The 12,697-nt window shown below is 34.1% G+C and overlaps 1 protein-coding gene across 1 annotated transcript in view; it reads left to right on the forward strand.

The window, feature by feature from the left end:
• Positions 1-1,585: 1,585 nt before the first annotated feature.
• LOC138695073 (secretory phospholipase A2 receptor-like) overlaps positions 1,586-12,697 on the forward strand; it is a 69,851-nt gene continuing 58,739 nt past the window's right edge. Inside the window, exon 1 of the mRNA XM_069819435.1 lies at positions 1,586-1,625. Coding sequence (XP_069675536.1) covers positions 1,601-1,625 — 25 coding nt within the window. The 5' untranslated portion in view covers positions 1,586-1,600. The remainder of the gene's footprint in view (positions 1,626-12,697) is intronic.

The raw sequence follows: 12,697 nt of genomic DNA on the forward strand, positions 1-12,697 counted from the left end.
TATAATAATGTTTATGAACATATTCATTTTTATCTCAGAGAATTAACGAACAACGAGAGTGTATTGATTTAGTATGCAGTAATAGTACGTTAGCTCAGCAATCCATTATTTTATAATTCAAATTTTAACTATGCTCAATTGAATCGTGTTAAAATACATAAAATATATATGCAATAAATGCAATGCAAAAAAATTGGGTAATGAGCCAAGCAGATTATGTTGCGCTGTTGTAAAAGTTGTTCCTCCTGAGATTCAAGAGCTCCCACAACAAATTAAAAACTTTCTAATTCGAGTACATCCGTTATCAACACACTTTTTACACGATATCATATAATATGATATAATATAATATAATATAATATAATATAATATAATATAATATAATATAATATAATATAATATAATATAATATAATATAACATAAACATAATAATAAATCTGTAGCCAAACTTTTTCTGTTAATTTTCGCTTTTACAAAAATAATTGGTAATAACAATTAAGAAACATGTTAAAGGAATTGTCATTGCACCAAATGAGTGCTCTCTGGATCAAAATGATCGCATTTTAATATTTTAAATACAATTTAAATTAAGTAACATATTAAACGATTTATCCTTCTATCAAACACGAATGTTCCCTGGATCGAATGTCCTATTTTAATTATGTAATTACTTTATATTTATTTCTAACGGGTGCAGCGGAGCGCACGGGTACGGCTAGTACGTAATAATTTAATTTCCTACACTTATTACCCCTTGTTTATTTGCATAAGTCACATCACTTCGTATGTGGGCTACTGTATGTATTCTTGATTTCATTTTGGGCAAAGGATCTAATTATCTGGATAATTTATAGATTTAGGCATTTTTATATTTCTTCTTCCTTAGCCAAAAATCGATGAGATATTCTTCTTAACTCCTCTCTTTTAAGTATATATTTTTCTTTTGTCCATCCCATTTCTCTTATTTAAATATAAGAATATTAATAAATAATGTATCTACATACGCATAAAACTCAATTTAGTGCTTATGAAATCATTTTTTCAAAATATATTGCTTTGTACATAATACACTGTCTTTTCACGGTGAATTCTGTTGTTTTTTTCCCCCTTTGCCATTGCACTATTTTCAGCAGTAGTTGCTTTCCACAGTTCGTACATTTCAGTAGCCAGTACTTCGACGAAACTGCCTGTTGTGCTGTTTTTCAAACACTCTGTTAGTAAAGATGTCGAGATAATTTTTAGACACCCTGTTAGGTACGAAAGATGTCATGACTCATGAGCTCCACTCCTTTCCCCTCCTCGAAGTCACCACTTAAACGTGATTGGTTATTTCCGATTGAGTGTCTGGTATGTTAATATGGCGGTTTATCGTATCGGATGCTATTTCATTTCTCTGTGATCATTTTCCTCCTGTTGCGGCATTTGTAAATATTCTGGGATTCATTTTTTCCAGTCAAATTGTGTTAATCTATCTTCACATATTATATTTGCCTGACGTGTGTTGTTATTCGTTATTGTTTTGTTATGTGATTTCTTAAACTTTTCAATTTGCTTTGTCGCTAGGTAAGGCTAGTTCACGTACGTTGCTATGGATTTTTGATGAGCTACAGAGAGCCCTGTGAAGGTAATACATTATTCTTTTGTTATTTCTTACGTTTTTTCCTTGTAATCCTTTTTAATGTAGGCAGCGTATTTATTCAATCTTGAAGAGTTTTTATCCATTTTATGTATTTTCTTGCTAGGCAATTAAAATATCCTCATTGATTATATTCTTTGCATTAAAGATACTTATCACGACAAGGCAACAAAGCTATTATAGGGTAGATATCTGTATAATTACAACTGTGTCTCGATTTACAAGAAGTTGATTACATTTTCAGACATTTTTAAAGGATATGTCGCCATTAATAATATATTTTTGGTGAAACGAGCGTTGAGCGGATTCCGCCGATTTTGGAATAGACACCGACGTACTTGAACTGCCAACATAGAAAACAAAAAATCAACTCAATCGCTTTCACCTTCATCTTGAAGGGGATAATAAAAGCCTAAACTAACCTAACATAACCTAAGGGCGTCGGTAGTTATTCCAAAATCGGCGGAATCCGCTCAACGCTCGCTTAACCAAGTTGCCTAATGTGATACCCCTAATCCCGTGATACTTTTTTTAAACCTAAATGTCTCTCAAAGAGTTGCCGTTCGTCCATAGCGTCAGACATCTTTCTCGAAAGAGTGCGTCTTTCGCCTATTTTTGAGACATCGATGAACTTCCTAACATGATACCTAATCCCATGATAGTCATTGAAAAAAACGTATCTCGGAATTAGGGTTATCACGGCATTAGGGTCCATACCTGCGGAGTAACGGTCAGCGCGTCTGGCCGGGAAACCAAGTAGACCGGGTTCGAATCTCGGTCGGGGCAAGTTAGCTGGTTGAGATTTTTTCCGGGGTTTTCCCTCAACCCAATGCGAGAAAATGCTGGGTAGCTTTCGGTGCTGGACCCCGGACTCATTTCACCGGAATTATCACCTTCGTTTCATTCAGACGCTAAATAACCTGCGATGTTGATACAGCGACGTAAAATAACCCAATTAAAAAACGGCATTAGGCAACTTTACCTTATATACAGTCACGAAGCTTGAGTTGTTGAGAGTACTAGGAACAATAGACTGTGCCGGTACTATTTCACATTGTATGTAATGAGGCGATAGTAACGATCCTAGTGGTTAGCAGCTATCTAGGGATGCATATTTACTACGTATTGAGCTTCGTGACTGTATATACTAGGCTGTGCTAATAATAATAATGACAGGGCAATCAAAGTAATGCGCCTGATTATGTAACTTACACGTTATAATTGACTGTCCGGTTATCCTACAAAATGCTATATTTGTATACATCAGTTCGTATTTTTGGTGGGAAGTAGTGAGAGTTGGCATTACTGTAGCGCTGTGAAGAAGCATATAAATAAAATAAAACAACAGGCCCACCGAAGTTTCATAATAATTTTCACACCACTTGCATTAAATTTTACAAATACAGTAAAACACGTAAGACAGGCCTAGGTATCGTTTTAATTTCGGAATCATCTTCTAAAATAGCACCTTAACCCTTTGCAGCACAAATTAATTTTTTATGTTTTTCATTTCATGGATCATAACAAAGCTTCGATCAATTTTTTTCAACATTTTAACTCTGCATACAATTTCTAAATATAGATGGCCCCTCTATGTATACTCAAGAGGTGGTTCCTTGGTGGACTATCTATGCCATAAAATTTAGGAAGAAAGAAAACTGTGGTTCTTCAGAACAACCACTATGCTCCAAAGGGTTAAGAAAATTAGATCAATATTAAATAGGCCTACATAGGTACTGTACATTTTTAAATAGACTATCGGTAACTTTGTATTTTGAGACACAAACTTGAACATATGTAGGTTACATAGCGTACACAAGCATTAATTAAATTTAATTTTAATTTAATCTTTGCATGTTTCCCTTACTTGTCGCAATACTTGAATGTTTAATTAAATTAATTTTGTGAGCTCTCGGATTAGTGTGCGAACTTTACAACATTCTTTTTTAACAACTTACTTGCCATCATCTTTAGCGTCCTCCAACCAGCCTAGAGTAAGAAATAGTACGTATTTAATAATAATAATAATAATAATAATAATAATAATAATAATAATAATAATAATATTGTAAAGAGTAATCTATTTGTTATGGAGACTTAGAGCCGTATTCATAGACATTTTTAGCGCGGGCTTTCGGTGGATTATCAGCATTTTTCGTATTCATAAACCAGTGTTAGCGATAGGATATGATTTGAATTCTGTACTTAGTAACCAGTGGATAGCCGGGGGTAGCTTAGTACGCTCGTAGCGCGTGCTGCGAAATGTCTATGAATAGCACACTTAGATACCTTGTACCTAAAGAATTTCTTAAAACCTCGTATTTTGCTTTTATTAATAGTATTATTACTTATGGTATTAATTTATGGGGAAATTCTCAGAAAATTGATCAAGTTCTTCTTTTGCAAAAAAAAAAAAAAAAAAAAAATGACACTACGCATTTTGACTGATTCCGATTTTGATGTTCACTGCAGACCTTTGTTAATTTCTGAGAGAATTTTAACTAACGAATTTGTATATTGTCCATTGTTTGATTAAAATTAAGTCAAATTTAAAGAGTTATTATCCACATAGTGAGATTTATCATGATGGTACATGATATAATTACCACCTTGTGACCCCTAGGGTTAGATTAGCCAAGTCTAAACAATGGTTTAAATCAATTGCATTGTCTATGTTTAATAAACTTGCTTATAGTGCATATATGGTTAATTTTAATAAATTTAGGTGTGTTATTCTTGACTGGCTAATCAAAAACCCTTTTTATGATATAAATGAATTTATGGAAACTAGTGTTGATATAGTGTTTTAGTTTGTTTGTTTATCTTGTTTTTCTTTTGACTTTGTCTATGTATTTGTGGTACCACGACTGTTTTTATCAATAAATCAATAATAATAATAATAATAATAATAATAATAATAATAATAATAATAATAGTAGTAGTAGTAGTAGTAGTAGTAGTAGTAGTAGTAGGCTAGCAGACTTACTTACTGGCTTTTAAGGAACCCGGAGGTTCATTGCCGCCCTCACATAAGCCCGCCATTGGTCCCTATCCTGAGCAAGATTAATCCAGTCTCTATCATTATATCCCACCACCCTCAAATCCATTTTAATATTATCTTCCCATCTACGTCTCGGTCTCCCTAAAGGTCTTTTTCCCTCCGACCTCCCAACTAACACTCTATATATGCATTTCTGAATTCGCCCATACGTGCTACATGCCCTGCCCATCTCAAACGTCTGAATTTAATGTTCCTAATTATGTTAGGTGAAGAATACAATGCATGCAGTTCTGGGTTGTGTAACTTTCTCCATTCTCCTGTAACTTCATCCTTCTTAACCCCAAATATTTTCCTAAGCACCTTATTCTCAAACACCCTTAACCTATGTTCCTCTTTCAAAGTGAGAGTCCAAGTTTCATAACCATAAAGAACAACCGGTAATATAACTGTTTTATAAATTCTAACTTTCAGATTTTTTGACAGCAGACTGGATGATAAAAGCTTCTCAACCGAATAATAACAGGCATTTCCCATATTTATTCTGTATTTAATTTCCTCCCGAGTATCATTTATATTAAGTTACTGTTGTTTCCAGGTATTTGAATTTTTCCACCTCTTCAAAAGATAAATTTCCAGTTTTTATATTTCCATTTCGTACAATATTCTGATCACGAGACATGATCACAATCGTATACCAAATATTTAGGAATAAGTTTCACTTTTGGATGCAATAAAAATAGATGATAATTCTATAAAACTGTCTTGTCATTAATAACGCCTACAATAAATTATACCTGAAGAATTTTACTGTCCGTCCGAGTGGTTATGTAGCAGCAATCATCGAAATACTATAATAGAGGAAATCGCGTGCCAGTTACTTAACAAGGGTTTTTCTTTAAATACTTTTTTTACACTGCTATAATATTGTAAGCTGTGGGTGGAATCGTTGTTGCGTTCCCACGTTGGGCGCCATTTGAGGGTGAGTGGTTATTGGGACCACACGTTGGGCGCCATTTGAGGGTGGGTGCGTCTCGATGTTGCGTGAGATTCACTCAGGGTAGCCGAGGTACGGTTGTGATGTAGGTTGATGTCGGGAATAATCCCAAGCCGGCTACTTATATAAAAGGCAGTGTAAATTCCAAAACTATAAGTTTATTGTCGTATCCACTTGGTAAACCCTAGAATATGTATTTCCGGCTGACATATAATTCAATCGTTGGTCGCACTTCTGTATCGACTCTATGGCGGCTCTGAATAAGCTCTATCCGATACTACAAATTCAATACTCTGTCCAGTACACTATGACACGAAGCGAAATAGTAGTCCTGTCGACACCAAACGAAGTAGTTATTCTGCCCTGTATGTAGGGCCGCCGACACGGTGTAAAGTTGTTTTGATGATCTCCGCTCCGAAGCGGAATAGTAGTCGTCGACACCAAACGAAGTAGTTATTGTGCCCTGTATGTAGGGCCGCCGACACGATGCGAACTCGTTTTTATGATCTCCGCTCCGCGGCGGAATAGTAGTCGTCTTGATGATCTCCGCTCCCCGTCACCCTTATTTATAAAAACCTATCCTACGCTAAAACTAACTATCCTATTGGTTAAAACTACGTCACTAACTGGCCTAAAATCTATTCCCTATTGGTCCAAAGTGACCTCATAAGCTGGACCAAGATCTCTTCTTATTGGGCGCGAAATATGTCATCTCTAAATTTAGACTTTGGATTTCCCATAACATCTAATTAGTTTGTATATCTCACAAGAATACCCGTTCTTTGGAAAACCCAAGCTTGGCAGTATCTTTCCCACGGGTCCAGTCTAACTCCGGCTTTAGAATTTTATGCTTCATCGAGTCTCTATACGAAACCCCGCTCAAGGTGGCCCTAAATCTGTCCGATGCTGACAAGTGACGAAACACCTGTGTGAGGAAGCTAATTCTAACGAAGTCGCCAGAACATCCCCGCGAATACATGTAATAAAAATATGGAGATATCACTTCGCTAATAAATCGGTCTCTCCCTCTCCTAATTACTGCTTCAAAGCCTACTTTTTTTATTATAACGTGTTCTAGTGTACATAGTGTAAATAATTTAAATTGTAAATTATTTTATTTTATTAGGCTATTTTACGACGCTGTATCAACATCTCAGGTTATTTAGCGCGTGAATGAATTGAAGCTGATAATGCCGGTGAAATGAGTCCGGGTTCCAGCCCGAAAGTTACCCAGCATTTGCTCGTATTGGGTTGAGGGAAAAACTCGGAAAAACCCTCAGCCAGATAACTTGTTCTGTCGACCTGGTTGGCGAATTGGTATAGCGCTAGCTTTCTATGCTGAAGGTTGCGGATTCGATCCCGGGCCAGGTCGATGGCATTTATGTGTGCTTAAATGCGACAGGCTCATGTCAGTAGATTTACTGGCATGTAAAAGAACTCCTGCAGGACAAAATTCCGGCACATCCGGCGACGCTGATATATATTTTTTATTTTATTGGGTTGTTTTACGACGCTGTATCAACATCTAGGTTATTTAGCGTTTGAATGATATGAAGGTGATAATGCCGGTGAAATGAGTCCGGGGTCCAACACCGAAAGTTACCCAGCATTTGCTCGTATTGGGTTGAGGGAAAACCCCGGAAAAAACCTCGACCAGATAACTTGACCCTACCGGGATTCGAACCCGGGCCACCTGGTTTCGCTGTCAGACGCGCTGACCGTTACTCCACAGGTGTGGACACGGTGATATAACCTCTGCAGTTGCGAGCGTCGTTAAATGAAACATAACATAAAAAAATTAACTTGTTTCGATCGGGATTCGAACCCGGGCCACCTGGTTTCGCGGCCAGACAAGCTGACCGTTACTCCACAGGTGTGGACTAGATTGTAAATATTAGTGTAATTGTTAAATTGGTTCATGTTTTGTTCTGTTCCACTTGACCAAACAAGAGTCCTGTGAGCCGTCAGTCAAATACTTCGCTTGCTAGATGTATGTGCTCGTCACTTAAAAACTCCAGTAATACTTAACCCTAATTAATAGGTTTTTTGAGAGACAGTTAATTTTCTTCGATTGTAATGGAAAGTGAAGCCAAAGCGAAAGTACTCTGCATTGATATCAGTTCCTGTAGCATTTCTTGTTGAAGATGGGAGAAATTTTGTTGTCAGCAAGAAATGAGGCGTAAAGTAGTGAACACCCTGTATGATGTTCTCGTGCGGTGGGTCGTTTGGTTGTTCACGAAAAGGGAGCAGCAGAAATGAAAGAAATAGGGGAAGTGACAGTAATACAAACGGATTTCAATAGCAGCGAGAATGGATGACAAATCGTTGCAGATTGGAAATGAAAACTCTGGATTACTTACTGAGATTGAATAACACAGAATGCAGTGAGAATAACACACTGTGATACATCCGTGTCTTAACAAAACACGGTGTAGAACCACTCTATACAAGAAAGGAAGCAATCTATCCACGGAAAAGATAGGAATTCTGACTAGAATTCAATCCCCGGTCGGATCTGGGTGGATTCTGTGGTGGATGAAACAGCCATCGCAGAGGGTTTTTCTTCGTGTACTCCCATTTTCCTCTATCATTCCCTTTTCCACTTTCCCCATATTTTCATCTATCGTCTGTAATAGTAAAAATAGTCTGGGATTATTTCGAGGAGTAGTACGGGTTTCCGATTATGATCTAGTTCCTAAGGGCTTGAGGCTCCTGGTTCTGGGTTCAGACTCGTAGATGATGGGACGTTACCTGCAAGGCCCAAGAATAATGGCCCGCCTGTCAGCTTCGGATTCACGAATGTCACCCGGGCCATTCGTCGAACTGAGACAATAATAATAATAATAATAATAATAATAATAATAATAATAATAATAATAATTAGTGCTGTTGATCGATTAAAATATTTAATCGATTAACTATTTCAATTTAATTGATTAATAGATAAATTAATCGAGTTTTGATCGAGTTGAAAAAATGTTTTAATGTAGGCCTACTGTAACACACAATTATTGTGCTCTGTGATAAGCATAAGTATTAAATGTTGTATATCTGTATATATTGTATCGTTATATTCCAAAGCAACTATTTTAGTTACTTACTGACATATTTATTATGAGGCTTATAATTTATTGTGTCAATTTCACCCGGAATTTTTTAAAACAAACATAAATAACAAAAAGTATGAAGACTCACCTAGTTAATACTGCTTCATCCATGACGTTAAACATGTGAGTGCATTCACATGCTCCGAATTAAGTGCCCCTCTACGTTTAGTAACAATGTTTCCTGCATCACTAAACACGAAAAAACTTTTTTTTGTCAAGCACTTCTCCACGATCGTTCAATTTAAATCCAAACGTTTCACCGAGTTTACCTCTCAAATTCTCATATGACATAATGGAGTTTACACTTTTCACAACCCACAGAAAACTGATTTTTTTTTCTTTATCAAACTAAACACAAAACCTTCATATATAAACTCGATACAGAAACTGCAACTGCAAAACTACAGAGGTCGAAACAGAAGACTGGCCCCTATTGTAAGGAGTTAGTTACGCTGTCACTTGCACACAGTGTAGACATGGCTATTTTATAAGGAATGAAGGGGACGAATGCCAGAAAATTATGTATTTCATATGCTAGGAAGATGAGCTGACAACAAGGTGGAAGTTTTCTTGGAAAACCATAAAACGTAAGGGTTTCGCATTGTGTTTCAACTTCAATAGAGGTAGACTAGGTCACTGTCCTCATATCTCCATCTCGTTCTGAAGTGTTTGTGCAAAGATTTTCCCTACGCTACCTGGTTTACACTTAGAAAGTAAGCAGTTTTCGAGAGAGAAATATTGTCGAAATTTTTAGTATGAGTTTGTATTAACAAAATAATAATTAATATCAACCACAAACGATTAATTTTAATCTACTCGATTATTCGATTAAATATTTTTGATCGATTAATCATACAACAGAAATTGATCGATAAATCGATTAGATTAATCAATTAAATAATAATAATAATAATAATAATAATAATAATAATAATAATAGTAATAATACTAATAATGAGACATCACAAACTCTTCTATACTAGAAATTCTAAATCTTCCTCGCCGGTCTCCAGATGTATTAAACATGCTAACTTACATGTAGGCGATTTCGATCCATTCAATGTATAGAAGTATTAGGACATGGCAATGTCTTTGCTATTATTAGTTGCATAATCCTTATACACAAATTATGTAATAAGAATCAACTCCTTTCCCTAATATTTTATAGTGTTAATTCTTGAAAATTAATTATTGTAATCTATGTTCTTTATTTTTTGTTAACTCAAGTATTTAATTTGTACCATAGTTGTTCATTTCAATGTATTAATTGTATCACTGTGCTGGACTTTTATTGGCCAATGGCTGTTGTCCAGCACATAAATAAATAAATAAATGAATGAATAAATAAATAAATAAATAAATAAATAAATAAATAAATGAGTGAGTGAGTGAATAAATGAATACATGAATGAATACATAATGATTAATTATTGATAATTATTTATTTAATCACTAATTGTTTATTATTTATTAATTATTTATTATTTATTATTTGTGATTTGTTATTAGTTATTATTTGTTCTTTATTATTATTAATTATCAATTATCAATGATTAATTTTTTATTTATTAATTATTTATTATTTGTTATTTGTGATTTGTGATTTGTATTTGTTATTTGTTATATTAGTTATTTTTTATTTTTTATTTGTTATTAATTATTATTATTTATTATTAATTATTTGTTATTTATTATTTTTGATTTGTGATTTTTATTTGTTATTAATTATTAATTTAATTATTATTTATTAATTATTAATTATTTATTATTTTTTATTTGTTCTTTGTTATTAGTTATTTGTTATTTGTTATTTGTTATTATTTATTAATTATTAATGATTTATTATTAGTTATTATTTGTGATTTGTTATTTGTTATTAGTTATTAGTTATTTGTTATTAGTTATTAGTTATCTGTTATTAGTTATTTGTTATTAATTATTAATTATCACTTATTATTTATTAACTATTAATTATTTATTATTTTTATTTGCTATTTGTGATTTGTGATTTGTTATTTGTTATTTTTTATTAGTTATTAGTTATTTATTATTAATTATTAGTTATTAATTATTTATTATTTATTAAGTAGGCCTACAGGAATTAGTGTCAGAAAGATAGAAAGAAGTATAAAAACAGAAAGTGAGATGGAAAAAAAGAGAAAGCGTTATGGGAAAGTGGAGTGAGGGTGTTGAGGGATTGAAATGAGATTGTATACACGTAGTTTTAAAATCAGTGGTTATATTGTCATAGCACGACTCTGTAGTATAATAGTCGCAATAAATTCGCCTGAATAACTACATTTCCTGGCCCCATCTATTCCGTTCGTCTCATGTTTGCTCTTATATGACTTCAATTTGGTTACTGTTATATATGTCTCAGTTTTAGGAAACATTGCTGAAATTTCAACCAATGTAAAGACAAGTTTTTACACATCCTTGTTGTCTGATTCACTAGGAACTTTTTGTGTTGTGTCTTCAAACTTCGTCTGTATTCTGGATTAACTAAGTACAGCAATACAATCATACTCAATTTACATAGCATTGCATTGCTAAGCGACGAGAATTTAACACAAAGTAAAGAAACTATACATCATAATAAGTCAACCTTTAAAATTATAAATAAACTCAACGGTATATTGTCAATTGAATATTTATACAAATATCTTTTTAAAGTCATTGAAGCAGAATTTGCTTTGAAGGGAAAGGAAATGTGATTTATTTGTTGCTTTTAAAAGAAGCAAATATTGTCACAAGATATTTCTTGGATTGAACTTTCTTTACACTGGCGAAACTTTTCATGTGGCTCAACTGTGGCTACCCCCACCACCGCCAGTGGTTCAAAGCAAACATTAAATTAATACACTTGCAAAAAGAGATGGAGAGAGAGAGAGAGAGAGACAGGCAAGGACTACGACTCTTGCGTGAAAAGGAAACATTTCTTAGCTTTGCGTGTTTCATGATCAAAAGACGAACTCCGAATGCATTTTCGATTCTCTGGTAAATAACGCTCCGGATTCTTGGAAGAGCGTCTCGTGTCAGAGGGAATGGTCTCCTGTCATCTCATTTGTGGAAGCGTATCAGCGGAGAAGACATCTTTCAGCAAACTGGATATGTTGTTTGACTTACATTCATGCTTGGAAAAACCGAGCATCGACATCAGGCCTGCTCCCTTACTCAGGTTTGTCTCCCAAAAATACCACATCCTGCTTTATACAAAGTATGAGGGGTATAAGTGCCGTCCTTTTCACAGTCGTCGGGGACGGTCTACAGCAGTGATGTTAAAGCAAGCACATTTTTCTGACCTTGACGTCGTGCGCGGGCAACAAGAGCTAGGTATGGAAAGAGGAATAAGCAGCTTGTTGGATTGAGAATACCGTGGTGCACATACTACTAACGGAACGTAAAATTTTATGTCGTTATCTTTATATGGCTTCTTTCTGTTTGATATTATCTAAATTGTCTGTAAAAAAAGTACTAACACCAATTTCTTAATATTGTAGTTGTGTTTTAAACGTTAATAACATAATAAAGAGTTAAGAAGGAATATTCACATAAATTCCATAGCAGTACAACTATACTCTACTAAATGGATGAAAAACATCATTAATAAAGAAAGTGATTTCCCAAAAATTAGAAATTGAGTATGACATGATAAGTTGGAATTGATATTTATGGTATCTTTAGTCTTATAAAAGTAATCAATGAATTAATCAAAACAATATTATAGTACAAAGCAAAGTCACCTAGATACTGTGTATGTTTTAAATGTAACTAGTATTCCATAAGAAAACTCTTATCGCATTATGCTTTTAAGGTGATATTGGTGACCAACTTCCTATGATCAGAATATTAAATTATTTTCTCCAAATATGCTGAACCTATAGAGCTGACACTTTTACAACATATGGACACGTATATCTTTTGATTATGATGTAACAGTAATTGATTTGTTAATTCA

This window comes from Periplaneta americana, chromosome 2, assembly GCF_040183065.1.
Source record: "Periplaneta americana isolate PAMFEO1 chromosome 2, P.americana_PAMFEO1_priV1, whole genome shotgun sequence".
NCBI lineage: Eukaryota > Metazoa > Arthropoda > Insecta > Blattodea > Blattidae > Periplaneta > Periplaneta americana.